Source organism: Hemitrygon akajei, chromosome 5 (assembly GCF_048418815.1).
Source record: "Hemitrygon akajei chromosome 5, sHemAka1.3, whole genome shotgun sequence".
Classification (NCBI taxonomy): domain Eukaryota; kingdom Metazoa; phylum Chordata; class Chondrichthyes; order Myliobatiformes; family Dasyatidae; genus Hemitrygon; species Hemitrygon akajei.
In genome coordinates this window covers 55,327,473-55,355,430 of record NC_133128.1, presented here as the reverse complement: position 1 = coordinate 55,355,430, position 27,958 = coordinate 55,327,473, and the positions used below count along the sequence as shown (strand labels likewise).

General features: G+C 40.3%; 1 protein-coding gene across 2 annotated transcripts in view; it reads left to right on the top strand.

Annotated features, from left to right (window-relative positions):
• The window catches only part of LOC140727304 (uncharacterized), a 36,328-nt gene extending 9,287 nt beyond the window's left edge, over window positions 1-27,041 (top strand). For both annotated transcript variants that reach the window (XM_073044566.1, XM_073044565.1), the window contains 3 exons: window positions 31-129; window positions 3,971-4,090; window positions 25,126-27,041. In XM_073044566.1, the coding sequence (XP_072900667.1) occupies window positions 31-129; window positions 3,971-4,090; window positions 25,126-25,217 (311 nt within the window). In that variant the 3' untranslated portion in view covers window positions 25,218-27,041. The remainder of the gene's footprint in view (window positions 1-30; window positions 130-3,970; window positions 4,091-25,125) is intronic.
• Window positions 27,042-27,958: the final 917 nt, after the last annotated feature.

The following is a 27,958-nucleotide window of genomic DNA, read 5'->3' as shown; positions in this document are numbered from 1 at the left end:
CCATTCATGTTTCTCATTAATTTCTCAAAGGAGGTGATGATTTTGAGAGAACAAAGACAGAAGATAAAGAATGGAGTACAGAAGCAAAGTTCAATCTAAGCCACCATCTCAAAAACAATGGGACTAAAGGTAAAAATGATAGGTTTCAAAGAGATCCTCACTCATTCTACAGAACCCCAGTGAGTAAAGGCCCAGAGCCATCAAGCACTCCTCATATGATAAGCCTTTCAATCCCAGAATCATTTTGTGAACTTCCTTTGAACCCTCTCCAATGCAGGCACATCTTTTCTTAGATAAGGGGCCCAAACTACTCACAATACTCCAAGTCAGGCCTCATCAGTGCTTTATAAAGCCTCAACGTTACATCCTTACTTTTATATTCTAGTCCTCTTAAAGTGAATGCTAACATTCCATGTGCCTTCTTTACCACTGACTCAATATCCTAATCTTTAGGGAATCTTGCATGAGGACTCCCAAGTCCCTTTGCACCTCAGATGCCAAAGTGCATGGCAGTACACTCCATCTGCCACTTCTTTGCCCATTCTCCTAGTCTAAGTCCTTCTGTAGTCTCTCTGCTTCCTCAATTCTACCTGGTCCACCACCTATCTTTTTATTGTCTGCAAACTTGGCCACCAAGCCAACAATTCCATCACCCAAACCATTGATATATAATGTTAAATGTAGTGGTCCCAACACAGACCACAGTGGAATACCTCTAGTCACTATCAACCATCCAGAAAAGGTTCCCTTTATTCCCACTCTTTGCCTCCTGCCCATCAGCCAATGTTCTGGTTCACGCTAATATCTTTCCTATAATGCCATAGGTTCTTATCTTGTTAAGCAGCCTCCTGTGTCGCACTTAACATCTGAAATCCAAGTTCACAACATCCTTTGTCTATCCTGCTTGTTATTTCTTCAAAGAATTCTGACAGATTTTTCAGGCAATATTTTCCCAATATTTCCATGCTAACTTCAGCCTATTTTAGCATGTGCCTTAATATACCCCGAAACCACATCCTTAACAATTGACTCCAATAACTTTCCACCCACTGACAACAAACTAACTGGCCTATAATTTTCTTTCTTCTGCCTCTCTCCCTTCTTGAAGAGTGGAGTGACAATTGCAATTTTCCGGTCCTCTGGAACCATGCCAGAATTTAGAGATTCTTGAAAGATCATTACTAATGCCTTCACAATCTCTTCAGCCTTGTCTTCTGAACCCTGGGATGTAGACCATCTGGTCCAGGAGACTTATCAAATTTCAGAACTTTCAGTTTCCCAAGCACCTTCTCCTTAGTAATGGCAACTTCACTCACCTCTGCCCCCCGACACTCTCGCACTTCCAGCATACTGTTTGCTTCTTCCACAGGGAAGACTGATCCAAAAATACTTATTCAGTTTATCTGTAATTTCTTTCTCCTCCTTTACTTCCTCCCCAGCATAATTTTCCAGAAGTTGATACCTACTCTCACCTCTCTTTTACATTTTATATACTGTATCTGAAGAAGCCTTTGGTTTCCCCTTTAATTTTGTTGGCTAGCTTGCCCTTGTATTCCATCTTTACTTTCTTTATGACTTTCTTAGTTGCCTTCTGTTGGTTTTTAAAAGTTTCCAAATCCTCGAACTTCTGACTAATTTTTGCTTTATTTCATGCTCTCTCTTTGGCTTTTATGTTAGCTTTGACTTCTCTTGTCAGCCATAGATGCATCATTGTGCCTATAGAATACTCCTTTCTTTGGGATGTATCCATCTTGTGCCTTTTGAATTGCTCCCAGAAATTTCAGCCATTGCTGCTCTGCCATCATCCCTGTTAGTGTTCCCTTCCAATCAATTTTGGCCATCTCCTCTCACATGCATTTGTAATTCCCTTTGCTCCACTTTAATTCTGATACATCTGACTTTAGCTTCTCCTTCTTAAATTGCAGGGTGAATTCTATCATATTATGATCACTGTCTCCTAAGGGTTCCTTTACCTTAAGCACTCTAATCAATTCTAGTTCATTGCACAATTCCCAATCCCAATCCAGAACAGCTGCTCCCCTAGTGGGATGAACCATGAGCTGCTTTAAAAAGCCGCATTGTAGGCATTCTACAAGTCACCACTCTTCGGACCAGCATCAACCTGATTTCCCCAACTTACCTGCATATTGAAATCCCCCATGACTATTGTAACATTGCCCTTTTGACCTGCATTTTTTTTTATCTCCCATTGTAACCTGTAGACCACATATTTGCTGCTGTTTGGTTGTCTGTGTACAACTTCCATCAGGTTCTGTTTACCCTTGCAGATTCTTAACTCTACCCATAATGATTCTACACTTTCTGATCTTACGTCACTTATTTACAATGATTTGATTTCTATTTCTTTTTAATCATCTGAGCCACACCACCCCCTCTGCCTACCTGTCTATCCTTTCAGTACATTGTGTAATCTTGGACTTCAAGCTCCCAGCTAAAATCTTCTTCCGGCCACAATTCAGTGATGCCTACAATGTCATACATTTCAATCTGTAACTGTGCTGGAAGTTCCTTATTCTGTATACAGTATGCATTCAAATATAACACCTTCAGTCCTGTATTCAACACCCTTTTTGATTTTGTCACACTTTTATGTTGCAACTCTTCCCATTGATTGCAATTTTGCCCTATCATCATCCTGTCCTACTGAGCAGTCTCATTACATACTGCCTCTGTTTGTAAACCAACTACCCCTTCCTCAGTCCTATCACTCTGGTTCCTATCCCCTGTCAAATTAGTTTAAATTCTCCTGAACAGCTCTAGCAAACCTGCCTGAAAGGACATTGGTCCCCCTCAGGTTCAGGTGTAACCTATCCCCTTTGTACGGCTTGTACCTTCCTTCGAGAAGATCCCAATGATCCAGAAATCTGAACCTCTGCCCCTGCACTAATCCCTCAGCCACACATTCATCTGCCAAATTGTCCTATCCTTACCCTCACTGGTGCATGACACAGGCAGCAATTCAGTGATTACTACCCAGGAAGTCCTGCTTTCTACCTGGCTCTGTAAAATCGCTCATCTTCAACCGGGAGAGGAATTTGGGGAGATAAATTTGAAGAGATATTGTGGGTATTCTACCACACCTGTGTGATGCTCAGTGCTACTGTGTTAAGAGTAGAACTCCAACAACCTGCTGTTTCCCACACTCCCTTTAAATTTACCGAGGGACTCATTTTCAGCGACAGGTTACTATCGATGCAATGCTCCTCAGACAGGATGAAGAGGTCAATACTCCCCAATGCCATTAGGCTTTACAATTCTACCGCCAGGACTTAAGAACTTTTTAAAAGCTATTATTAATGCTTTTTGAGATAGTGATTTAGATGCATATCATATTTTTTACTGAGTTAAGTATTGTATGTAATTAGTTTTGCTACAACAAGTGTATGGAACATTGGAAAAAAGTTGAATTTCCCCATGGGGATGAATAAAGTATCTATCTATCTATCTATCTATCTATCTATTTCCCATGATCCCTTTAAATCTACCAGGATCCTGTGCTCCCTTTAAACTACCACTCAGTTTCCCATGCTCCCTAGAAACTCAAAAATTCACTGGAAAATTTATACTACCATGTAACAGCTGAACAGTGTGAATAATGTATACTGGGGTTTTAATGGGAATGTCAATCAGGTCTCTGAACAGTCCACAAACTCATGAACACAAAGTTATTCCCCCTTTGAACTATTTATTTGTTTTATGTTTTTATTGCAAAATATAGTAACATTTTAATGTCCTGCATGGTACTGCTGCCACAAACAATAAATTTCACAACATGCAACAGTGTTTCTGATTTTGATTTAACTTCCAATAGTCCAGAAAGTCTGCCAATTCAATGCAACCAAAATTGAGAGTGTCAGATTGCCAGAGCTGTATTTAATCTCTTGAATGAATTTTTTACTGATATGATGTATTTTAATCAAAATTTTTCATCAATTATCTTCTTTCATAGGTCACACTTCGGCAAATTGTGTTTACATCGGTATACTTGTTGGAATGGCAATAGGACTGCTGATCATCATTTTAGTGTGGGCTGTTCTGAAGTGTTATAAGACAAGGTCAAGCAGGCAAGGTAAAATAAAAGCCATGTTACTCTGTTATTAAGAGAAAGATTGATTCTATACTAAATACAAACTAGAGACTCAGCAATACATAAAGGATCAATTACATCCAGATTTAAAAATAAAATAGAAATGCAAAAAAAATTGCTATCAGTGAAACACATTCTAGTGGTAGATTTCTGTAAGAATTCATCAAGTTCACTAACGTCCTTCATTGAAAAAAACCAGTTACTCACATCTGGCCTGTAAGAATTCCAGCGTAGGCCCTTAACGGGCCCTTGTAGTGAACTGGCAAGGCAGTGCATCTAACAGATGATGAAATAGTTGAGGAGAAACCCCAGTCCCATTATCCTGTAAGAATTAATAACAACTACGGTCTGATGTTCAGGTTTTAGGATAAATTAAATAAATGGTCTGCAAATTAGTAATATAATTTCTGCCTTAATATAAACAATTTAACCCTAAGACCACACTTTTCACTTTATTCCTAAGCAGTCGGTTATAATTAGTTTGATGTACCAACGAAGATTTTTATTTATTTAGAGATACAGCTCAGCAACAGGCCAAACCACCCAATTACACCCACCTGACCAATTAACCTTCTAACCTGTATGTCTTTGGAATGTGGGAGGAAACTGGAGCATCACAGGAAACCCACATGGCCACAGGGAGAATGTTGAAACTCCTTATAGACAGCGGTGGGAATTGAACCCTGGTCATTGATGGTGCAATAGCGTTACACTAACCTCAACACTACTTTGCTGCCATGAAAGGCGGTTTCCTGAAATGGTTTAAACATGAATAACTGGGTCATGAGATTTTTTTTTTAACTGTTCTCTTAACATGGGTGGAAAATTTGTGGAAAAGTCCCCAGGAGATAACATCTCAATGTTTAAAAGAAACAAATGTGCTTCTATTTAGTAGGAATATCCTACTTTCTCTGTGTCAGTTTTTGGGTCTCGATAACAATTATATGATAAAAGTGCTAAATAGAAGCATATTTGTTTCTTTTAAACATTGAGATGTTATCTCCTGGGGACTTTTCCACAAACTTTCCTCCTATGTTAGGAGAACAGTAAATAAGGTGGAAAAAGTGACATTAAATCAATAAATGCATTAGATTGAAAGAAATTATATTCAGATCAGATATTTAACTGTTAGCAAAATCATTTTGACAATAGACAGGTGTGATTGCATTGGGATGAATGAACAGTGGTGCCTTTAAAATCAAAGATCAAATAAATGCAAATGCTAGAAATGAAAGCAAAAATATGATGATAACAATCAACTCTTCAGGTTTTAATGAAGTGTCTTTGACCTGAGATAGTAATACTGGTTTTCTTTTCCAAGCGTGGCCTGACCTACTTATGGTTTCCAGCATTGTCTTTTTTCATTACCACTTTAGTAGATGTGTGAGAATGTCATTGTTGGTTATGTCTACCCAATCTAACTTCATGGAGAATCCAGCAACATTTTAGCATATCCCAGTAACCATTAAAGATAACTGGAGATGCTATTGACTTTGAAAACTGAAACAAAGGTTTCTAATTTTGATCCTGCAAAATTTTATATTATTAACAAGTACATCAGTAATGAATTAGAAGTAATAGTCACTTCAGTTTATTGATAATAAGGTTGGTTGTTGTGTAATATTGGAAAATATAGAACACATCATAGATTTCAACCACAGACATCTCTTGGGCGGAAAAACCACAAGGCCGTTCAACGTTTATTTTTACGTGATATTCTTTACATTGCTGTGCAGCTATGGAAGTCTAGCAACGACCCCACATCTATACAAAGGAATGGACTATAAAGGATGGCGTGCAATACAGAAGTCAATTCTGTGAATGATTCATACAGAGAATATGAAATAACTCATTCTATCAATTTCTGAACAAGTAAATGTCATAAACAAAATTTAGGCAACACCAGTATGTGAACCAGTATCAGTGCTAAAGACAAAACCATTTCCTTTGAATAAATACAGCTTAAATTATGTACATTCTTGGCACTCCTACTAACCTAATATAATGTAAACAATATATTTACTTCAAGAAGCATAGCATTTCTGGAACACCTTTATAAGTTACACAAGCACAGTCAGACTTATTGTCCCTGAAGCTCCAAGCTGTTAAAGGTTTAACATGCCTAACTAAACAAATTGCCTCTGCCTACACAACGTCCATATCCTTCTATTTTCTCCACATTCATGTGCCTACCCAAGAGCATCTTGAACATCTCTGTTGTATTTGCCTTTACCACCACCACTATTACCTCACACCATTGTAAAAATAACTTACCCCACCCATCCCCTTTGAATTTACCCTTTCTCACCTTAAATGAGTGACCTCTGGTATTAAAGATATCAACCTGAGAAAAATATACCAGCTCTATATCTATGTCTCTCAAGCTTATCTACGTTTAGCCAAGGTCCCAGTACAGATCCCTGCAGAACACCACTAGTCACAGAACTCTACCGAATAAATCACATCAGCCACTGACTTGCCCTTAATAAAACCATGCTGATTATATCTAATTCAGTCATGGTTTTCCAATTACTCATAGATACTACCCTGAAGAATCATTTCAGTAACTTCCTTACCACTGACGTGAGACTCATCAGTCTATAGTTTCCAGGATTAACCCCATTTCCCTTAAATAATGGAACAACATTAGTGACTTGCCAGTCCTCTGGGGCCTTGCCTGTAGTTAGACAGAACAAAAGTATTGGTCAAAGCCCCAGAGGTGTCTTCTCTTGCTCTTTCAATAACCAGGGATATATTCCAATAGGCTCTGGAGACTTATCTGCCTTAATGCTATTAAGAGACCCAACACTACATCCTTTATCTTGAAACGCCTTAGCAAGTTAGCACACCCCATACAGCTCACTCTATCCTCCACATCCTTCTCCTTGATAAATACTGATGCAAAGTACTCTTTTAGGACCTCACCCACATCCTCCTCCTCCAAGCACACGTTCCCTCCTTTATCCTTGTGTGATCCTACCCACACCCTCTTTAGCCTCTTGCTCTTGATGTATAGAATGTTGTGGGACTGTCTTTAATCTAACTTACCAAGGACCTTTCATGGCCTCGCTTGGCTTTCTTAGTTATCTTTTCTGGCTTTGTTATAATCCTCAATGGTTCTGTTTGGAATTTAGCTACCCAACCCGTACATGTGCTTCCTTTCTCTTCCACTAGGCCATGTGGAAGAGGCTACCATTATGCCCCTTTGAATGCAGCTGTGCTATTGCCCCTGATTAATAGCATTGTTTCCCTGCCATCCACTCCCCACATGCCCCACTTTCTACTCCCACATCTATCTTTTCTAAAACATTGAAACCCTGGAACATTAGGCATCCATTGATCTCCCTCTCTCAACCAAGTTTCTGCTACAGCCACAACATCAGTTCCATGTACTGATCCATGTTCTAAATTCATTACCCTTGCTCATAATATTTCCAGCAGCAAAATGTACAAAATTGCAACCCATCTGTCCAATTGTGTCTATTACTCTGCTCCTGCCTCTTCCTGACATCTACCTTTCTCGCAGTTCTTCTACTTTCTGATCTGATGCTCTGCTTTCCACCCTTGTCAAAGTAGTTTAAGTCCCTCCAAGGAGCACAGATGAACCTCCCAGTCAGGATATTGACTTCCATGCAGTTAAGGTGCAGTCTATCTCTCTTATAAAGGTCACCCCTGCCCCTGAGGAGGTTCCAATAATCCAAGGACATTCTAGACTGCAGCATCCAGGAGGCAACGCATGCCATGCTGTCTCTTTCACAGCCACAGAGTGAGTGAGTGAGTGAGTCTGTCCCCTTAACAAGTCTTCTATCACTATTGCCCCAAAATGGCCACTCCACTTATGCTAGCTTCTTTTACTGTCTCCTGCTAATTACCTTATTAGCCAATCAAGTATTAACTATCAATTTACAAATGTGCCTCTTTTTGGGTCCTTTTAAGCAAGTCCTGAGACCTACTTCTTTTAAAGTGATACAACTGAAATTGACCAGAAGGTAGATACCCTGGAATCTTCAGGCAGAATCTACTTTCATTCTTTACCGCGTATAGCAAGCCACTGACACGGTGTTCCAAGGCTATTGAGGGAAACAGATATTAGGAATGAACACTCATAGATACGCTTCTGGAGCTTTAACAAATAAAATTGGTCCAGGGCAGATATCAAAGCATCAAAATCTTGGACTATATTGTCACTGAAATGGAAATTTAGAAAGCAAGCTGGATAAGAGCTTAAGAGGGGCTACTCTGACTGAGTTTCAATGTCAAATAGTAATGATAATAATTCACCCGCAGCCAAGCTACAGCAGTTGCCAAAACAACCATCTTACCCGAGTTATGATTAGTTATTTGGATTTTTTTGTTTTGATATTCTTTTGATTTTCAAATATTCGACATTGGCATTTATTTTTTTTAAACAAATACTTCACATTTGGTCTTTTTTTTTGTAAGTTTTCCAGACAGTACATCTTCAAGTGTCATACCTAGGCACTCTTTGTATTCCCCCATTGGTATGAAGGCTCCCACCAGATAATTTCTCACATCTCCAAATTTCAGTGGTTTCCACTATCAGATCAAGACCCAACTCCCAGATTTAAACACAGTTTTCACATTGAGCTAAGCAGACATAAAATGAAATTGAAAGTGTTAAGGATTAGTCTGAGAAACGGTCCTCATTTTTTAACCACACCCCTCTCTCAGCTGATGGAAAGAGAAGACAGGAAAAGACCTGATGATCTGATGCCAAGAACAAGGAGTTGCCCACTTAAGGTAAAGATGAACAGGAATTTCTTTTCTTAGAAAGCTGTAAATCTTTGGACTTCTCAGCACCAGAGAGTAGTGGGGGTTGACAAGCTGTTTGCTCTTTACTAAGCTGTTGTCAGTGCCACGGCAAATTAGTACTATCTGCACTTTAAAAAAAACTAATGGACTTGCTGATGGCACTTCCTTTAAGATAACACAGCCAATATACATATAGATTTATAAAAACATAAGAAGTGTAATAGGATTAAGCCACATAGCCCTGTGACCTGCTTGACCTTTCAGTAGAGTATTGACATCAGATCTCTGCCTGTTCACCATTGCTCAAAGGCCAGTAACCTCTCCAGCTCAAACTCCAATATATTCAATCTTCACTGCTCTCACTGGGGGAGAGAATTTGCAAGATTTTCAGCACTTCAGGAGAGGACATTTAACACTTTTAACCTTGTTCTGGAAGTTTACAAGTTTTAGATTTCCACACAAAGAAAAACACCCCAAGCAAAGATACCTTTTTAAATATGGAAAGCAAAACTAGAAGTAGTGCTCCAGGCATGGTCTTTCAAGCACCCAGTGGAATTTCAACAAAAATTCCCTACCTTTACATTCCATTCGCTTTGCAATAAAGATTAACTTTCCATTGCCTTCCTAATCACTTCCTGTACCTACAAGTTAATTTTGTAGAATAGCCAAGTCCCTATGAAGAGTGATGCTCTGGGTTCTATTTAAACAGTAATATTCTGCAAAAATGAACAACCATGTCATACAAACTTTTGCTGACTCATTCATCCCAGCATTTATCTTTGCAGACTCTTTGCATCCCTTTATCCAAGACATTATTAAAAATTACAAATAGATGAGACCCCAGCAATTAACTCTGTGGCAGATGCTTTTAGTTAAAGTTTTCAAAGCTGGTACTGAAGTGATGATTCATTTGTCCACTCTTTCTACTTTGTGTTGAGTCAACGTTCTATTACCCTGCTGCAGTCTTGTTCCCACTTCCATAATTTCTCATTTTGTGCAGTTGAGGTTGACAACTATTTGCTCTTTGCTAAGCTGTTGTCAGTGCCATGTCAAATTATTAGAATCTGCACTTCCAAACAAAAACTAATGGACTTACATTACGATAACACAACCAATAAACTTTGTATATATACTCTTGGAAACATATGCAGCAACCATATAAGAAGCACAAAAAATTATTTTACATCTATTTGTTCCAATTAATCTACTCTGCTTATTGTATTCACAAAGTCTAAATGGATTGCAACATCTTCCCAAAGATGGATGTGACCATATGTCTTGAAGTCCAGTGCTGATGCCACTACTCCACCAGCTGGCTGCTATATTGTGTCATTTCCAATCAGTTGGAACAGTTCCAGAATTAGCTATGTGCTTTTAGTAATTAAATTACTGGCCAAGCATCAAGATTTAAAGGCTTGAAATTGAATCCATAATACAGGTGTAGAATTCAAATGCAAGTAATTAACCAAATCTTCTTGAAAACAGTATCAGAAGTGGTGGCTGTGAAAGTACCAGACTGAAATAAAAATGCTTCTGGTTCACTGGTGACCTCGAGGAAATTAAATCTGCCATCCTTACCGTCTTACCCAGATGTTAAATTCCTCTTCAATTTAGAGTAATTAAGGGTGCACTGTACATGTTGCTCATCGTGGTGAGGTTATATGCCTTGAATTAATAAATTTTAGGAAAATTTGGGAATTTTGGAAGAATAATTTTGATACTGCAGCTTTTCATTTAGTCCACTCTGTCCATGCGAACTAATAAGTATTCAGCTCTACTATTCCCAATTACCAGCACTTAGTCCATGAATTTCTATGTGTTGATGATTTAAATCAATGGTTCCATATCGCCTTACCCCAGGGGTATTGGGAGTTTCTATGGGGATGTTGAAGAAAAAGGGTCAGTGGAGGGGTGCTTGGTAGCAAAGGGGGTAGCTGAGAGATTACAGGCTTAATTTAAGCAAGGAAATACTTACTATAAGCACTTGAACCTCAGTGTCTCATAATTGATTACAATAATCACCGCGGCTCTTGCTAACCCACTGCTCTCTTGTACTTTGCTCGAAGTGTGTTCTAGTTGTTGAAAAACAATGTGACACTTCAGTATTTGGCATATCTAGACTGAAGAAATCATGTTATTTCTGGGCCCAGCCCACCTATCATTGCTGTTCTCTACTTTAGTAGTGTTATGTAATACGATTCCCATTCTGTAATCACACAGAGGCACAAACCCTGTGAAATAATATATGGCATTGAATCTGCTCCAGCTCACAGCCAACCAAAATATTGCTGCCCCACTTTATGTACCTTCAGTTAGAGTGTCAGGATTTGCCTGAGCTATGTGCAGTCATAACTTTCCCCTTTATTGATCCTAGCACTTGACGTTGGATTTAAACAATAGGTGATTGACCATGGTCGTTAATCCATAACAAAAATGGCAGAAGCAGATCAAACAATAAAGAATTGTACACAGTATGGTGTGCAGTATCTGAAATCATAGATTTATACCAGCACAAAGCAACCAGCAGTGGCCAATGTGTCTGTGGTGTGAAAAAGTTTCTTCAGACGAAGCAATGAAACCAGCTAGGTTATTTTACCGTTTGAAGAGAATATACTCTGATAGAGCAAACAGGAACTTGGTTTATTTTCAGACACTTCATGAAAAATTTCAGAAGAGGAAAGCATTTCACAACATGCTTGTCAGAACATCACAACAAACCAGTAATGGTTTGCATGCTTCATACAACATTTTATTGCTCTTTGCTAAATCTGGAAAACCTCATACAATTGGAGAAGAGCTGATTCATCCAGCAGTAAGAGTTTCTGAGTACAGTTAACCCTATTTAAGTGGACCTTTTCCAATTTCCAAGCCTCTCTCTGTTGGAAGAGAAAGAAAGAATACCAGAAGATGATTTTCAAGTATACTGTGTCCACTTGGGTGAACCGTATAAAGACATGTTAGAGAGATTTCAGAGTTTTCTCTCAATCCAAATTCCTGATTGGGTAACAAATGCCATCCTGAGCACTTGTAATGAGGAATTAACAGGAAGAATAGAGGAAGAACTGATCTCACTACAGAATGACTTTGAGCTGAAGTAAGGGTTCAAAAAAAATCATGTCAAGACTTCTGCTTGCAGAAAGAAGATGGTGCCAGCAACCCATGTGACCAATGACGATATGCTGCAAACAGCTACTTCTACACCTTTTTTTAAAAATTTTTTTATTAGTTTTTCAAAACATTTTACAAAATTAAAAACCCCAAATCCCAATGAGGAGCATTAATACAGAGCAAGGTTAAGCATACAATAACAATATGCTACAAAGGAAGAGAATTTAACAAAAAAGCACCTAAATTAAAGACAAGTGAGCTTAGTGTCCTCCCCAAACCCCACAACACAAGAAAAAAAACAATTCCAGACCAACCACCGCACAATATAGAGTATAAGTCCAGACAGTCAAACTCCCAGACTGTGAATACACTTAGCAACAGAGGATAATAATGCCTACTACCAGAAAAAAAAGGGAGCTGAAAGCAAGGGACCGAAAAGAAAAAAAAAACCCTAGTCAAGAGGAAGGTTATGAAAGTACTCGATAAAAGGCCCTCAGACCTTATGGAACTTTAAATCCGAATTGAGAACTGAATAATGAATTTTTTCGAGGTCCAAGCAGGCCATAATGTCGTTAAGCCATTGCGCATGAGTGGGCGGGGCAACATCTCTCCATCTAAGGAGGATCAAGCGTCTCGCCAGGAGAGAGGCAAAGGATAGTATTCGGCATTTGGTCGGACCCAGACATAAATCTGTCTCACCCCAAAAACCGAACAGAGCAATTAAGGGGTTAGGTTCTAGGTGCTGATTCAGAATACCCGATAATGTAGTGAAGACATCTTTCCAGAATTTCTCCAAGCTAGGACAGAACCAGTACATATGGATGAGAGAGGCCACGCCCCTCTTGCATTTATCACAGAGCAGTCTAATGCCAGGGTAGAATTGAGATAGTTTAGATTTAGACATATGGGCTCTATGAACAATCTTAAACTGTAAGAGACAATGGCGAGCACAAAGAGAGGTTGAGTTAACCGATTTGAGAACTGAGTCCCAGCTCTCCTCGGTTAAGGAGATATTTAAATCCTGCTCCCAGGCCATTTTAATTTTATCCACAGGGGCCTGTCATAAGGCTGCTAGTTTATCTTGGATAATTGAAATTAAACCTTTACCTAGTGGATTAATGGAAAGAAATAGGTCCATAGCATTTTTCGCAGGCATTTCAGGAAAGTTAGGAATTAAAGGAGCAGTAAAGTGTTGGATTTGGAGATATCTGAAAAAGTGAGCATTAGGCAGGTTGAACTTAACAGAGAGCTGTTGAAAAGAAGCAAAGCGATTATCAATGAAGAGATCTTCAAAATGTCTAATGCCCTTCCTGTACCAAACATGGAATGCTGAATCGAACGTGGTAGGTAAAAAAAGGTGATTATGTGCGACAGGGCTAGAAACGGAAAACCCCTGGAAACCATAGCATTTCCTGAACTGAGCCCATATACGCAAAGTGTGTCTAACCAGAGGATTAGCTATTGATCTGGGCAGACTGCTAGGGAGTGCAGAGCCAAGAAGTGCAGATATAGATAATTCTTTAGTGGAGCTCAACTCCATTGCCACCCAGTTAGGGCACTCAGGTTGACCGTGGAAGAAAGACCAGAAGGCAGCACAACGTATATTAGCTGCCCAGTAATATAAGCGAAAGTTAGGTAAGGCCATGCCACCCTCTTTTTTAGATTTTTGGAGGTGGGTTTTATTAATTCTAGAGCGCTTATTCTGCCACAGATATGACAAAATAATAGAGTCTAAGGAATCAAAAAAAGATTTAGGAATAAAAATTGGGATAGATTGAAATAAGTATAAAAATTTGGGGAGAACATACATTTTGACAACATTGATACGACCTACCAAGGACATAGATAGAGGTGACCATTGTACCAGACTCTGTTTTGTAGCATATGAAAGATTGACAAAGTTTTCACGAAAGATACACCTTCTTCTTTTAAATATGCTTCTTTTCTGCACTGCGATCAATTGTGGTCTGTAGTTCCAATGTTCCTCCGTGTTTTTGGGCCAACTGAGCAATCTGGCACTCTTCCTGTTTCCTGGGGAATTTGGCGAGGTTGGGAGGAGAGTGTGCAGCCATCATTTCTCTATGGCGAAATGCAAACCCATGGCCAGCTCTATTACTCCTTGCCAATTAAAAGGTCAAGCAAGATTGAAATCAACAATAATGAGAGTGGAAGATGAGTGGGTGTTCAGCATTTAACTAGTCTCCCTCTTGTTGCTGCTGGAGGAAGGTGTATGCTTGAAAGCCTCGGTGCCATGGTTCGTGGCTGTGGGGCGTTTTTAGGCAACTTTGTGGTTTGATGTTTGATGTCCTCAGCACTGAATGCACTCCGTGGTTGTGGACTTGTTTTGCAGGACTTTGCAATTCATGTTCCATGAGTTTCTGTTGTTTTGTACTTTTTTTGTTATTTGCGCAATTTGATCTAAGTGCTTTTGGCGTGGAACCAAGTTTAACACAGCTCTAATTTGAACTGACTCCACTCCTGGCTGGACCATTCTAGGGACTATGCAGATTGTGCTTAATATTCTGCATGCTATTTGCCTGCTTTTTTGCTGTTTGCATGATTTGTTCTTTTCTCATGAACTGGGTGTTTGATGTTTTCTTTAAATAGATTCCATGGTGTTTTTTTTCCCCTGGCTTTCTGTGGGAAGACAAGTCTCAGGGTTGAATACTAAATACGTATTTTGATAATAAATATACTTCGAAACCTTGTTTCTTTGAAATCTGTAACTCTGAACACAATCCTGCACTGTGGAAAAAGGGTAAGGTGTTCTTTATTGCCTTTCCAACGTCACATTGAGTGGAGCACAATTTCAATGCAGTTGCCCAACTTCTTTCAAAGCAATGAAATGGAATGCAAACTACTGAGTATGGGGATCTGAGACTCCTTCTGAGTGCTATTTAACCTGATGTTGAGTAGCTGATATCACAGTGCCAGGCCCATTGAAAAGCAATGAAGTAGTTAATGGTTGGACTACTACTGCACGTTCTAAAATTGTTGATGAAAATAGTTTTTACTGCAAATGAATACAGAAATAATGTTATTTGTAGCTTTTAGTAGATTTGATAATTTTTCCAATTATTTGCCACAACTTTAAATTTGCAGTTCATCCTATTTTCTTTCACAGTGCATCGTAAATCAAAATTCTTTATAGATTTTATGTAATGGCCAGAAAGGGGATGGTAACCCAAAAACGTTTGGGAGCCGTTGATTTAAGTAGTCTTCTAGATACTTCTTAAATGCAGTGAGATTAGCACCCTCTCAGACACTGCATTCCAAGCTCCAATCACCTTCTGGGAGAAAATAAATTCTTCCTTGTATTCCACTAAACCTGTTAGTTTTTACCTAAGTCTATGCTCTCTGGTTATAAATGCTATGTTGTGTGACAAGGTTTACCACTACAGTATCTACCCGATCTATTTTCTCACAATTTTGTACATTTCGATGAGGTCCCCCTATTCCCCATTTCAGGAGAAGTAATCCCAGCCTGCTAAATCTCTCCACCTAACTGAGACATTTCATTCTTTTTTACTGGGTGTCTCTAGAAAAGCGGCTTGTTAGCCCCTCGCTACCAGCCGCTTGACTCCATGGCGAGAAACCCACCTTTCTCAAGCTCCACACGTCAAGGGTGCATACGACTTTGGTCCTGTCAAACCCAAGAGGTGGGGATGCCTCGCCTACCCACATGCTGGCTTGTGTGAATACTGCGTGATTTAATGCCCCATGCAATCACCCACCAGCAAGAAATAACAGATTGTACGCTGCATAGAGTATATTTATGAATGTTAACTTAACCATAGAGTTATTCAAGAAAAGAAAGAAAAAAATAAAAAAGGACCCATTATAACTAAACAGTCAAATGTGCACAGGTGGAGCTCAAATCTTCCAAAAGCCATTGTGTCTGACGTGTACTCACTGCACCAACTCATATTCGCTGCTCCCCAGTAGAAGTTCCCCTCTTGGGTTCCGTCAGATCGCATGTTCCCACTGAATCAAATCCTACAGCCAGTTCTCTCCAGCTTCTTCTCTCTCCATCTCTCCCATCTGCTCCCCCAGCGTTCTCTCAAATCTTCTCCCAGTTCCACCCTCCTGATTGAATGACACACACATTCCGAAGCATTGCTTATCTTTAACGATAACCCAAGCACTGCTGGTGGAACATACTGCTTCTACAGAAAAACCATTACATGAGATTCCCTGCAACATTAGCAGTAAAACCTTCACGAGGGCATTACACTCTCCTCCCACCAAAAATTTATCAACCACTCATTGATAATACAGTTTTCAAAGGAATTTTGCGAGTGCCCCATCTCCAGCTTAATTACAACTTTTTTGCATGAACATAATAATCCTAATATGTTCTAATTAATAATTTTTACAAATAACTGCAATGTGACATCCTAACTCATGTATTCAAGAGGCAGGTATGCCTTACACTTTTTTCATCACCCTGTCCTAATGTGTTGTATGTTCAGGGAACTATGCATGTGTACCCCCAGGTCTCCGTTCAATAACACTCCCCAGGACCCTGCCATTCACCGTGCAAGTCCTGTCCTGGTTTAACTTACCAAAATACATTGTTTTACACCTGTGTGAATTAAACTTTATCTGTCATTTCGTCTGCCCACTTTCCCAATTGTCCAAATCCTGTTGTAACAAACAACCTTCTTCCTTATCCACTACACCACAAATGTTGGTGTCATCCACAAACTTAAGAATTATGCCATGTACTTTTTCATCCATATCATTAATGTAAGGCCATAAGTCCATAAAATATATTTCTGACAAGCAACAGTGGACCCGACACTGATCCCTGTGGCACACCACTTATGGCTGACACGAGAGGGCACAGTTTTAGGGTGCTTGGAAGTAGGTTCAGAGGAGATGTCAGGGGTAAGTTTTTTATGCAGAGAGTGGTGAATGTGTGGAATTGGCTGTCGGCAACAGTGGTGGAGGCAGATACAATGGGGTCTTTTAAGAGTCTCCTGGATAGGTACATGGAGCTTAGAAAAATAGAAGGTTATGGGTAACACTAATTTCTAAAGTAAGTACATATTCAGCACAGCATTGTGGGCTGAAGGGCCTGTATTGTGCTGTAGGTTTTCTATGTTTCTAAGTCAGGACTGGCAATCCATTTGTAAATGGTAGTGACATATCTCACGCGGGGGATAGGAGTAACACTTTGTTCCCCTGGCACAACATATGCCAGCCTGTCTGGAGGTTTCCTGACTCCTTATCACATCATCTACTTGTTCAGTCTCAGACACTGCTTGGAATCCTTCCTGTCTACTTGGAGAGGCCTCGCCCTGTCCAGTTCTCATGCCATCTGGTGACTCAGCTCCCCCATCACTCAACTGATCTCAGCTTCATCCCCAAATACTTTGGGGCCCAGTTTCCCTTCATTGTCCAACTGCAAGCCTGCCTGTTCACTGCCTAGTTCCCCAGCTACATCCACAACAGCGTGGGGAGGTTCAGGAATCTCTTTATCAATTATTGGGGAGTTTGTATAAGGTAACATATTACATATCCCCATTTCCTCATCTTCTGAGTCTGTATATCATTCAGTTGTTAAGTCCCCTTTGGGTCTCTCCACTGATTATCTTTCTGTTCTCCCACATTGGTGCCAAGTCCTCCTACTAGGCGTAGGGTCCATGTCAAGCTCTGGGTCAAAAAGTATCTCTTGTCCTAGAGGTAGAAGGCGGGTCCAGTGGAGAATTTTGACAGGTCCATTCCCGTCTTCTGGCTTCACCCAGAAAACTGGCACATTTAGCATCTGACTCTCCACCACATAAGGTACAGCCACCTAGTGGTCAGCAAACTTATGCTTCCCTGTTAGCCCCAAATTTGTTATGAAAACTCTGTCTCCAGGCATCAGTTGGAAGAACCTAATCTTTTGGCCATGTCTCCTCTTATTTCCATGATTCTGCTTGGTAGCAGAGACCTCTGCTAGATCATATGCCTTTTGCAATTTCCTCCTCATGTCAGCCACATACTTAAGATTGGTCTTCTGTGGCAAATCTTCCACAGCAGTTTCAAAACAAAGGTTAACAGGCAATCGTCTTTGTGCCCAAACATCAAATAGTATGGCAAGCATCCAGTAGCTTCATTCTGTGTACAGTTGTAGCAGTGGAGCAGATGCCCAAAATGCTGATTCCATTTGTTCTTCTGGCATGTCTAGCAAAGTCTGTTTGAACCTCTCGGGCTGGGGATCACCTTGCAGGTGATGAAGCATAGTCTTCATCTTCTCAACTCCAAGCATGCTCAGTAAATCATGTATGAGCCAACTCTCAAAATCTCTTCCCTGATTTCTATGTATCCATCTGGGAAGGCCATAATGAACAAAATACTTCTCCCATAACACTTGGGCCAAAGTGGACCCTTTGTAGGGAAGGCTTGAGCATATCTGGTGTAGTGATCTGTAATAACCAAAGCATTCACCACGTCACTGGAATCAGGCACTAGGGAGAGGAAATCAATACATACCAGATCAGGTGGCCCCGTGCTCTGTAAATGGGATAAAGGAGAGGCAGCATCTTCCTCCAAATACATCGAGTACACGACCTACAGCACTCCTTGACCACAGGTTTCATTCGGGGTCAGTGGAACCAATCTCAGACCAATCCATAGGATCCATCAAATTACAAATGACCTGAATCATCATGAAGTGACTTCAGCACAATCCTCTGATACCTCTCAGACAAAATCAACTGGGAATGCCGTGGCCTGTCTGGAGGAGATGTGACTCAGTATAAAAACTGGTTCCTCAACTCCAATTTGTTCCATTCTCTCAGCAGCAGAGGTGTGCCAGGGTGTTTCGTCTTTTCAACTTGGGCCATATCGTCCATTTTTGATGGTTGACCAAATGGTACCTGTACAAGGGGCATCTCACTGAGCAGTAGCCACTTCCCCAGGACTCAATGCGGCCAACTGCTTCGTATTCAGAGCTGCCAGGTTGCAGACTTGTGAAATGGTGCAATCAGAAGCTCCCAAATGATCCACAGCTTGATTCAGCCCTGCCCTTGCCTCTGACTTCTCTGTGGTGGAAAATTGGCACATTGTTTTAACTCCATCGGCAGGAACGCTCTCCCACTCTCCGTCCACTTCCAGCCCTTCATGCACATGTCGGGACAATACATCTGCATCAATGTCCTGGCTCCCCGGCCAGTACTTCAGGCTGAAATCATAAGCAGACTACCCTGCCAGCAAACAAAGGCCTATAGCATCCAGCTTTGCCAAGGTCAGGATATAAGTCAATGGATTGTTGTCAGTCCTCATCTCGAACTTGGCACCATATAAATAATCATATAACTTAACTTCTGGCCCATTTCAATGCCAGAAACTCCAATTTGTGCATGGGGTAGTTTCGCTCAGTGGGTGACAGACTCCAGCTGACAACAGCAACAGGTCTCAACCCTGTGCCCTGATTCTGATAGAGAATGCCACCTAAGACCTCTCTGTTGATGTCTGTATGCAATACATAAGACAATTGGGAGTTCGCAAAAGCCAGTACAGCTGCTTTCATTAGTAACTGCTTCTGCAACTGAAAGGCCTCTTTGCATTTTGCATCCCATCTTACCCCAAAGGGCTATAATAAACCTTACCATCTTCTCTTTTCATCCTCCTCCCTTTCTTCTCCAAGAACTGCACAGAAGCTGAATCAAAGGGTGACTGACTTTGGAATAGTCCTTCACGAACCTGTCATAGTACCCACAGAATCCAAGGAACGATCATAGAGCACTCATGTTCTTGGCCCATAGCATGTGATCACTGTCTCTACCTTTGACGGACCACGGTTATGCACCCAACATAGTTGACATAACTGGCACTTGTCCTATGACAGTTTTAACCCTTCAGCTTTCAGGTGGCCTAGCACCTTCAGTAGCCTCACCTCGTGCTCTTCCAAGGTGGATCTGAACACCATGAGATCATCCAGGAAAACCAGCATCTCAAGCAAGTTTATATCCCCTACAGTTTTATCCACGACATGCTGGAAAGCAGTTGGTGCTCTTGATATGGTCTGCATCCTTTCAAACTGAAAGAATCCAAATGAACATATGGATGCCTTCTTCTCCTTGTCAGTCTCACTCATGGATATCTGATAATACCCACTCCTTAGGCCCAGCACACTGAACCATTTCACTCCACTCAGTCAGGCCAGCGTGTCCTCAATCCTTGAAACTGTGTTCTAGTTGGAGACTGAGCATTGGTTCAGTCTCCAATTGCCAACACACATTTGTACCTTCCCATTCCTCTTACTCAGCACCACTACGGATGACACATAGGCACTGCTGGACTCAGTGGTAATCCCAATTTCTGCAGATGCTGCTGAACATCCTCCACCCCTGGGTATGTGCCACTCACCGAGTCCTTTCTCTGAAAGGGGTGTCCTTTGTCACTTTCATGGTGGGGCGAGTACTCTTGGAACAACCCACATCAAACTCATCAGTAGAAAAAAACATCTTCAAACTTTAACACCTTCTCTGTCCGTCTTTTTTTCCAAGCTCCAGGCACCGGGGAGTCACCAAAGTTGAATGACTTGGCTGTCCACTTTCCCATTCCAGGAGATGGTCTCTCTCCTGCTTTTCTCACAGGAAAACTAGACATTACAGTCACTGGGGAACGCAGTTCCTCATTTCTGCTCACCATCCAGCTTAGGATGGGCTTTCACTTCTTCAAATCCAGCTCTGAGCACCAGGTGAATGGACAAGGTTTTCAGAATACTCTCTCCCAATCTCCCCTTGCAGGCTCCTCGCTATAGGAGTATTTCTTCCCACAAGAATTGAAGCTTCACCCTTCTCGTCTGGGTCTGGACAGACAAACACTAACATATCAAGTAGCCCTTGGAGGTAGCAAAGGGGTTCTCTGCCATCTAGGACCGCAGTACTTCAGCAGACGGACCTTTCAGACTCTCTACCAGTTGCTGTCTTTTCACATTATCAGAGCACCGCCACTCATCCAGCATCTGAGAGGTCTGCTCCACCCAAGTCTCATATTCCTCCTTCCCCTCAGGGGTGGGTTTCACTCCTGAGAACTTTCTCAGCTATTGAGAACTTTGACTCTCTGCCGATGCTCTTTCCACTTATCCACCAGGAACATAAGGGGCGATACCAGTTGAGAAGTTTAACCTCTCACTGGAGGGCTCATTTGGCCTTCAACATCAGACAACTCCTTCCCCTCACTCTACAGAAACAAGAGCAACTTGTCTTTATAGTCTCTGCCCTCTACGGGAAACTCAGCTTCCAATTCAGCACTCTTGCCTACACTCCCCTCTCTCTGAAAGTATGGACAGCCCAAGGCCCTGCCTCTCTGGGTACAGGTGCCCCCCCCTTTACAAAGGCAGAGTGTTCCTATGAAACCTTTCTTAAGCCAAAATGGCGTAAAGCGAAGAACCATTGATTTGTATGGGAAAAATTTTCGTAAAAGCAAAAATCCACTTTGTAATGCGGAAACAGGTTACTAATGTAGGTCTTTTGTAAAAGCGAAGCGGCGTAAAGCGAACATTCATAAAGCAGGCGACATCTGTATTCTTATGGGTAACAGCCAGATCCATTGATGTCACATCAGAGCTAGTCTGAACTAACACCACATCTTTCCCTGCTGTTCGGTCAAACTGCTACTCCCTGACCATGACTTTCCCTAATGCTCTAAAAGTACTTAAAACCCTAAACAACAATTTATCTGCGCTGCAGATATCTACCTAGCTCAGAACACAAGCGTTAGTTACAAGTAAGCAAATCACAAAAAAGAGAAAATCTCTGGATGCTGCAAATCCGAGCAACACACTCAAAATGCTGGAGAAACTCAGCAGGCCAGGCAGCATCTATGGAATAAAGAACAATCGACATTTCGGGCCAAGACCTTTGGCAGGACTGAGATAGGTGGAAAATGAGTCCAGCCAAAGGGTCTCGGCCCGAAACGTCGACAGCGCTTCTCCTTATAGATGCTGCCTGGCCTGCTGTGTTCCACCAGCACTTTGTGTGTGTTGTTGTTTGAATTTCCAGCATCTGCAGATTTCCTCGTGTTCCCACTTCATCAATTCTTAGGGCAATCACACAGCATTCCACAAATTCAATACTGGAAAATAGCCTCCACAATGAAACACCTTTTTACAGGGCATCTCTAGAAATGTGGATTGTTAGCCCCTTGCTGACAGCCACTTGACTCCTTGGAAAGAAACCCACCTTTTTTAGGCTCTGCGTGTGTAGGGTGTATACGAGCAACACACACAAAATGCTGCCAGGCCTACTGAGTTCCTCCAACATTTTGTTTGTGTGTTGCTCGGATTTCCAGCATCTGCAGATTTTCCCTTGTTTGTGATAGGGTGTATGCACCTTTGGTCCCAGCTTACCCATAAGGTTGGGATGCATCACCCACCCCAAACCCCGGTTTGTGCGAATACTACTTGATTTAATGCCCCATGCAATCACCTGTCAGCAAGAAATAACAGATCGTATACTGCGTACAATTATATAGAGTATATATATGTGAATGTTAACTTAGTCGAAGAGTTATTAAAGAAAGAAAAAACAAAAGGGCCCACTATAATTAAACAATTAAATGTGCACAGGTGGAGCTCAAATCTTCAAAAAGATTTGAAGAAGACTGTGTCTGACGTGTACTCACTGCACCAACTCATATTCGCTGCTCCTCAGTAGAAGTTCCCCTCTTAGGCTCCGTCAGATCGCATGTTCCCACTGGATCAAATCCTACAGCCAGTTCTCTCCAGCTCCTTGTCTCTCCATCTCCTACTGAAAAAGACCTCGACCTGCACCAGTGTCTGCACACACATTCTGCAGCATCCCTTATCTTTAACTGTAACCCAAGCACTGCCGGTGGAATACACTGCTTCTATAGAAAAACCATTACATGAAATACACTGCAAGGTCATCAATAAAACCTTTACCAGGGCATTACCTAGGCAACAGCCTGATGAATCTCCTCTGCAGTTTTTCCAGAGTTATCACATACTTTCTATACTGTGATAACTGAAACTGCACTCAACATTCTAGACACAGCCTCACCAATGTTTCATAAAGCTGTAAGGTAATGTCCCTGCTCTTATATCCCATGCTATGTCTGATGAAGGTAAGCACTCCAAGTGTCTTCTTCTTCAGCCTGTCTCCCAATTCTTTCACCTTTAGAGTTGCATGGACTTGCATTCCTAGCTCCTTCTGTTCATCAAAACCCCCTGTGACCCTCCTGTTTACTGTGTACACTCTATCAATATTTAACCTCCTAAAATGCGTCGCTTGGCATTTATCTAGATTGGATTTCATCTGTGTTGCTTTGCCCAATTTACCAGCTGATCAATACTTTCTGTTGCCTGAGACTATCCTCCTCACTATTCACAATGCTGACCTATTAATAACACTTCCCATATTGCTGTACATAACAAACAAAAAGCTCTGTCTTTTTTATTTTTTATTTTTTCCCTGCTAGTTTACTTTCACAATTCATGCTATCTTTCTTTATTACTTGTCAGTCATTCTTTGCTGGTTTCTAAAGGTCTCTCCGTGTTCAAACCTATCACGAACCAAGCACGCACATTATATGCATTTCCTTTCAATTTGATACTGAGTTTGAATTCTTTGGTGGGCCACTTTTGCATCATCCTAATTGTCTTTATCTCTCATTGAAGTATTATGTATTTCAGGGTCGTCCCACTTCTTGCCTACCATTTTACCTTTTCCATTTATCTTCTAAATCCATTTTAGCCATCTTGTTAATTGCACATTGCTGTTTGCTTTCTGAAAATATAATCCACTAGGTTCTGACAAAAGAGTTTCACTGTTAAACCCCAAAGTGTTTTTTTAATTATTTAAATATCAATAGTTTATTTTAGAATTATTAGTTAATCCTGTTTCAATGCATATGACAGCATCTTTAATGACTTTTCCCCTTAGCGGCTTCCACAACATTCAGGCATGGGCTGACACGTGGTGTAAATAGCAATCATACCATGAAAGTGCCAGGTAACAATCAAAAGAGAATCTAACCAGCAGCAACTTCTGTCCTTTATTAGTTCTTATCTTTACCCAAACTGACTCTACATTATGATCATTGGGACAAGGTGATTTTACGTTTCTCATCTGATCTGATCCTTTACTAAAGGGCAACAGCACCTCTATTATTTGTTTTGTTTCCATTGTGGGGTGACGTGATCATGTGACTGTTAGTGCAATCACTTTACAGCGCCAGGAATCACAATTAGTGTTCAATTCCCAATGTTGTCTGTAAGTAGTTTGCACATTCTTCCCATGGCAGTATGGTTTTCTTCCAGGTGCTCCAGTTTCCTCCCACATTCCAGGAAGATATACTGTTAGGGTGAGTGAGTAGTGGCATGATACATTGGTGCCAGAAAAATGCTAACACTTGCGGGCTGCCCCCAGCACAATCCTCAGATTCTCTTGGTCATTGACGCATTTCATTGTAGGTTTTAACATTTCAGTATACATGTCACAAATAAAGCTAATCTTAGATCGTAATTTTACCAAATACTCTGCCATATTCAACCCTGGACCTTAGAAGCTGGCATGTGACAGCTATTAGATCATATCCAGTTATTTCTATTTGTGACATCAGTTCATCCACCTTGTTATGAATGCTATATGTACAGATATAATGAGCTTGGAGATTTATCTTTTGATTATCTTCCCATATTGATTCTATTGGAGCCACAGATTGTGTTTGTACATAGTACACTCATAGCCAATTGCTAGCATTGTGGCCTATTTATATCCTGTGGGAGGGCAAAATCCAATTGTTCCTTTATTATGCAGGCTTCCCATTACACACGATTTTCCATTTGGAAAGATTACAAACCTTGTAGTCTTAAAATTGAAATATAATTCAAAATTACTATTTTAATCTATAGCCCTCTGTTTCACTTGCAGGATAGTTCTAATACTTGTTAAATTGAAACCAGTTTTCAGTGATCCTCAATTCATCTCTGTAACTAAGCGTGTAAAAGCATGACACTCATAATTACTTACAATTGCTCACCAATCAAGGTATTGAATCGCCTCCAGAAGAATTTGTACTTTGCACTTTATAATCTAAGTTCATTGTATAAATGTATATATGGTTTTGTCCATTTTGTTTGAAAAGAGTAATTTTGTGGTACAATGTTGTCCAAGCAGGTGAAAGAAACAAGACTGAACAATCAGATGGAATCAGAAGAAGTATGAATGATGACATCTATGTAAAAATGGGGAAAGTGCCAGATTTGTAAATGTGAATATATAGATATGGAAGTTTAACTGTGAAATATGAAAAGAAATGACATTGTGCAGATGAAAATTATTTTCAAGTGTATACATTGGCTTTGTGCATATTTCTGTGTGAGTTCATGCTTTTGGTTAATATGGTGGGTACTGGACGATGTGAGATTTTGTTGTAAACTGGCGCTTTTTTTTTAGGCATCCAGCTCGCCCAAATAACATCAAACCTAGTGGAATGCTCAAAATTTGTTTCACTTGTTATTTTTAACCATATTAGTATGAACCACAACAGGTTGTGTTTAGTCACAGAAAGCAGATTCTGTTAATACTGAAGTCTCAAGATCAGTGCAACTTTAATGGTCAGACACGTCTCCTGCAATTTTAGTCAAACTGCACCACTTAGATGGTTTGACAGTTAGTTTCAATAAAATCTCCTTCAAAATCAAGTGGCCAGAGATGTTAGTCAAAATCTTACAGTAAGAGACACAACTCCATTATATCAGATCAGAAATGAGTAAAAGAATAGGATTTCCCTGACTTTGACCATAAAGGTTGTGCAAGCATTTACATTTCTGAATAGACACAGATAGTAACCTCTCTCAAAATCAGGGCAACCTTCACTTTCAAAAACTTTGCCTCAGGATATTTCCAGACATCTCTGCCGAGACTTCTACATGTGACATTTCCCATCTCAATGAACCTTGTAGAAATCCAAATTGGCAATCTTTCATTTTAATAAGAATTTTCGATTTTGTTCAGTGGGCGTTTGTGTCTTCTTGGCAATTTCCACCCACATGTTGTCTTTGCACAAGGAAACCTGTTTCCTATTCTGCCCTATAACTGAAACTGTTGGTGGTGTTGTACTCTGACCCTCAAAGAGACACTACCTGAGGTGAGATCTGTGAGAAATGGTGCAAATAAGATGGAAATGTTAACCCTATCAAATGCTGCTTTGAAATAGAGCAGGATGTTGCATTACATGAGAAACTGCACCACAGCTATTTTGGAACTGGTAAAAATGAATTATGTTTTGTATTTAAAAATTTCATGAAACTTTGATGAAGTTGCTGATACCATTATAGCAGCAAGAAAATAGTACAGTTGAACTTCAATCTTAGAAATTCTCAGAAGCATATAATGAGGTCAGTTATGCCAACATATTTAATTTTGTTTTAATCAGTTCTTTAGTAAGCCCCATCTACACACTCCTGTTATGTTTCAGATTAAGTGCCATAATTCAGCTTGGGAATGAGATATTGTAGGTCCTAACATAACTCCGGAAACCATGGTATGTTTGTTTTGGCAGAGTTTCCAAACATTACCTCTTATAAAAGAGTAGCAGAGGGCAGCATCACCTGTGGAGGACAATTAATCCTATAGCCATGCCTGCATTCACTAGCCTGGTCTTGTAGCCAGCAGGGTATGTACATATGCATTGGCACCCACCAAGCCATGAAGCTCATGGCTTTACACTGAAATTGTAAAATTCACCATGGAATATGCTGTGGCCAGCAATAAGGTATCCTAAAATACCACCTGAAGAATTCCAGAGCATTAATTTGTACCTTGACCTTATCACACTGAATATTTATGTCCAGAAAAAAAGACTCATATATTAATTACCCAAATTCTGACAAAACTGATTTTTAGCAACTTAGAATTTTACAACGCTGAAAAAGAAATTTGCTCATTTCCACTTATGTATTTAAAAAACATACAGATTTTTTTCAAAAACTTAAATGTATTTTGCTCTTTTCTCTAGTACATGCAAGGCAAACAAATACATGATAATTTTACATACAGGACAAAACACAGCTTTTCTCTTGATCTGCTAATTACTGACTCATGAAGAACGGTTAGTCACTTTCTATATCAGCATTTTAAATGCCTAGCAGAGCATCTCTTTACCTGCTTTCTGTTAATTAAGTTTCAGGAACCGTGGTGAAATGTATTTACTGATCTAGATACTATTTGTTCATTTGCCTTTTATAAATAAAACCTTTTTGATGCAAAGTTCATGTCTTTGGATAATTTCTTATTAATTCTTTTCAGAGCGGAGGTTGAGCTACCAGCATAAGTTCCCGAACATAAATTCCCTATTTGCATAACATGTGAAGATAAGGAGGTGCAGAAAAGAGGTTGAAGAATAAATAGATGTTACAGGAATCAGGGGAGAAAGTGCATAAATTCCAAATTTTCATCAATGCTTCTGGTATTATTTGTCTACTCTGCATCAGAAGTAACGTAAGATACATTTTCCGATGTGGCTGGTGAATCCTGAACACTACCAAACAAAAATGCCTATAAAGGTATATGCAATAGTGTCCATTGTAACTTCAGGAAATATGGCCCTTGCTTATCCATCTTATGGATCTCCTTCCAAAGTTATAGCAAATGAACTGCATAGATATTTAACTACTTGATTTACCTTAAATAAGGTAATTGAGATGAAATTCATGAAACACTAAAATATCCAGATAAGAGCTTCTTAGGTTATCTGGTCAATGGGGGAAAGTTCTGCTCTTCCAGATGTTTCTTTAATAACAACCTGATCCCCCAGTTGCAGAAGGTCCACCATTCTCATTGTCATGCAGTTCCCTGGATGATAATAAATGAACATCAGTTTTGCTCTGAACCTTGGATATTTGATTACTCGTCTCTCACATATTTTGCCATTCGAACCAAATAATTTTGAGGCTTGGTTCTCATTCAACATGACAGAGCCATGGCAGTGGAACCATTTCTGTACTTA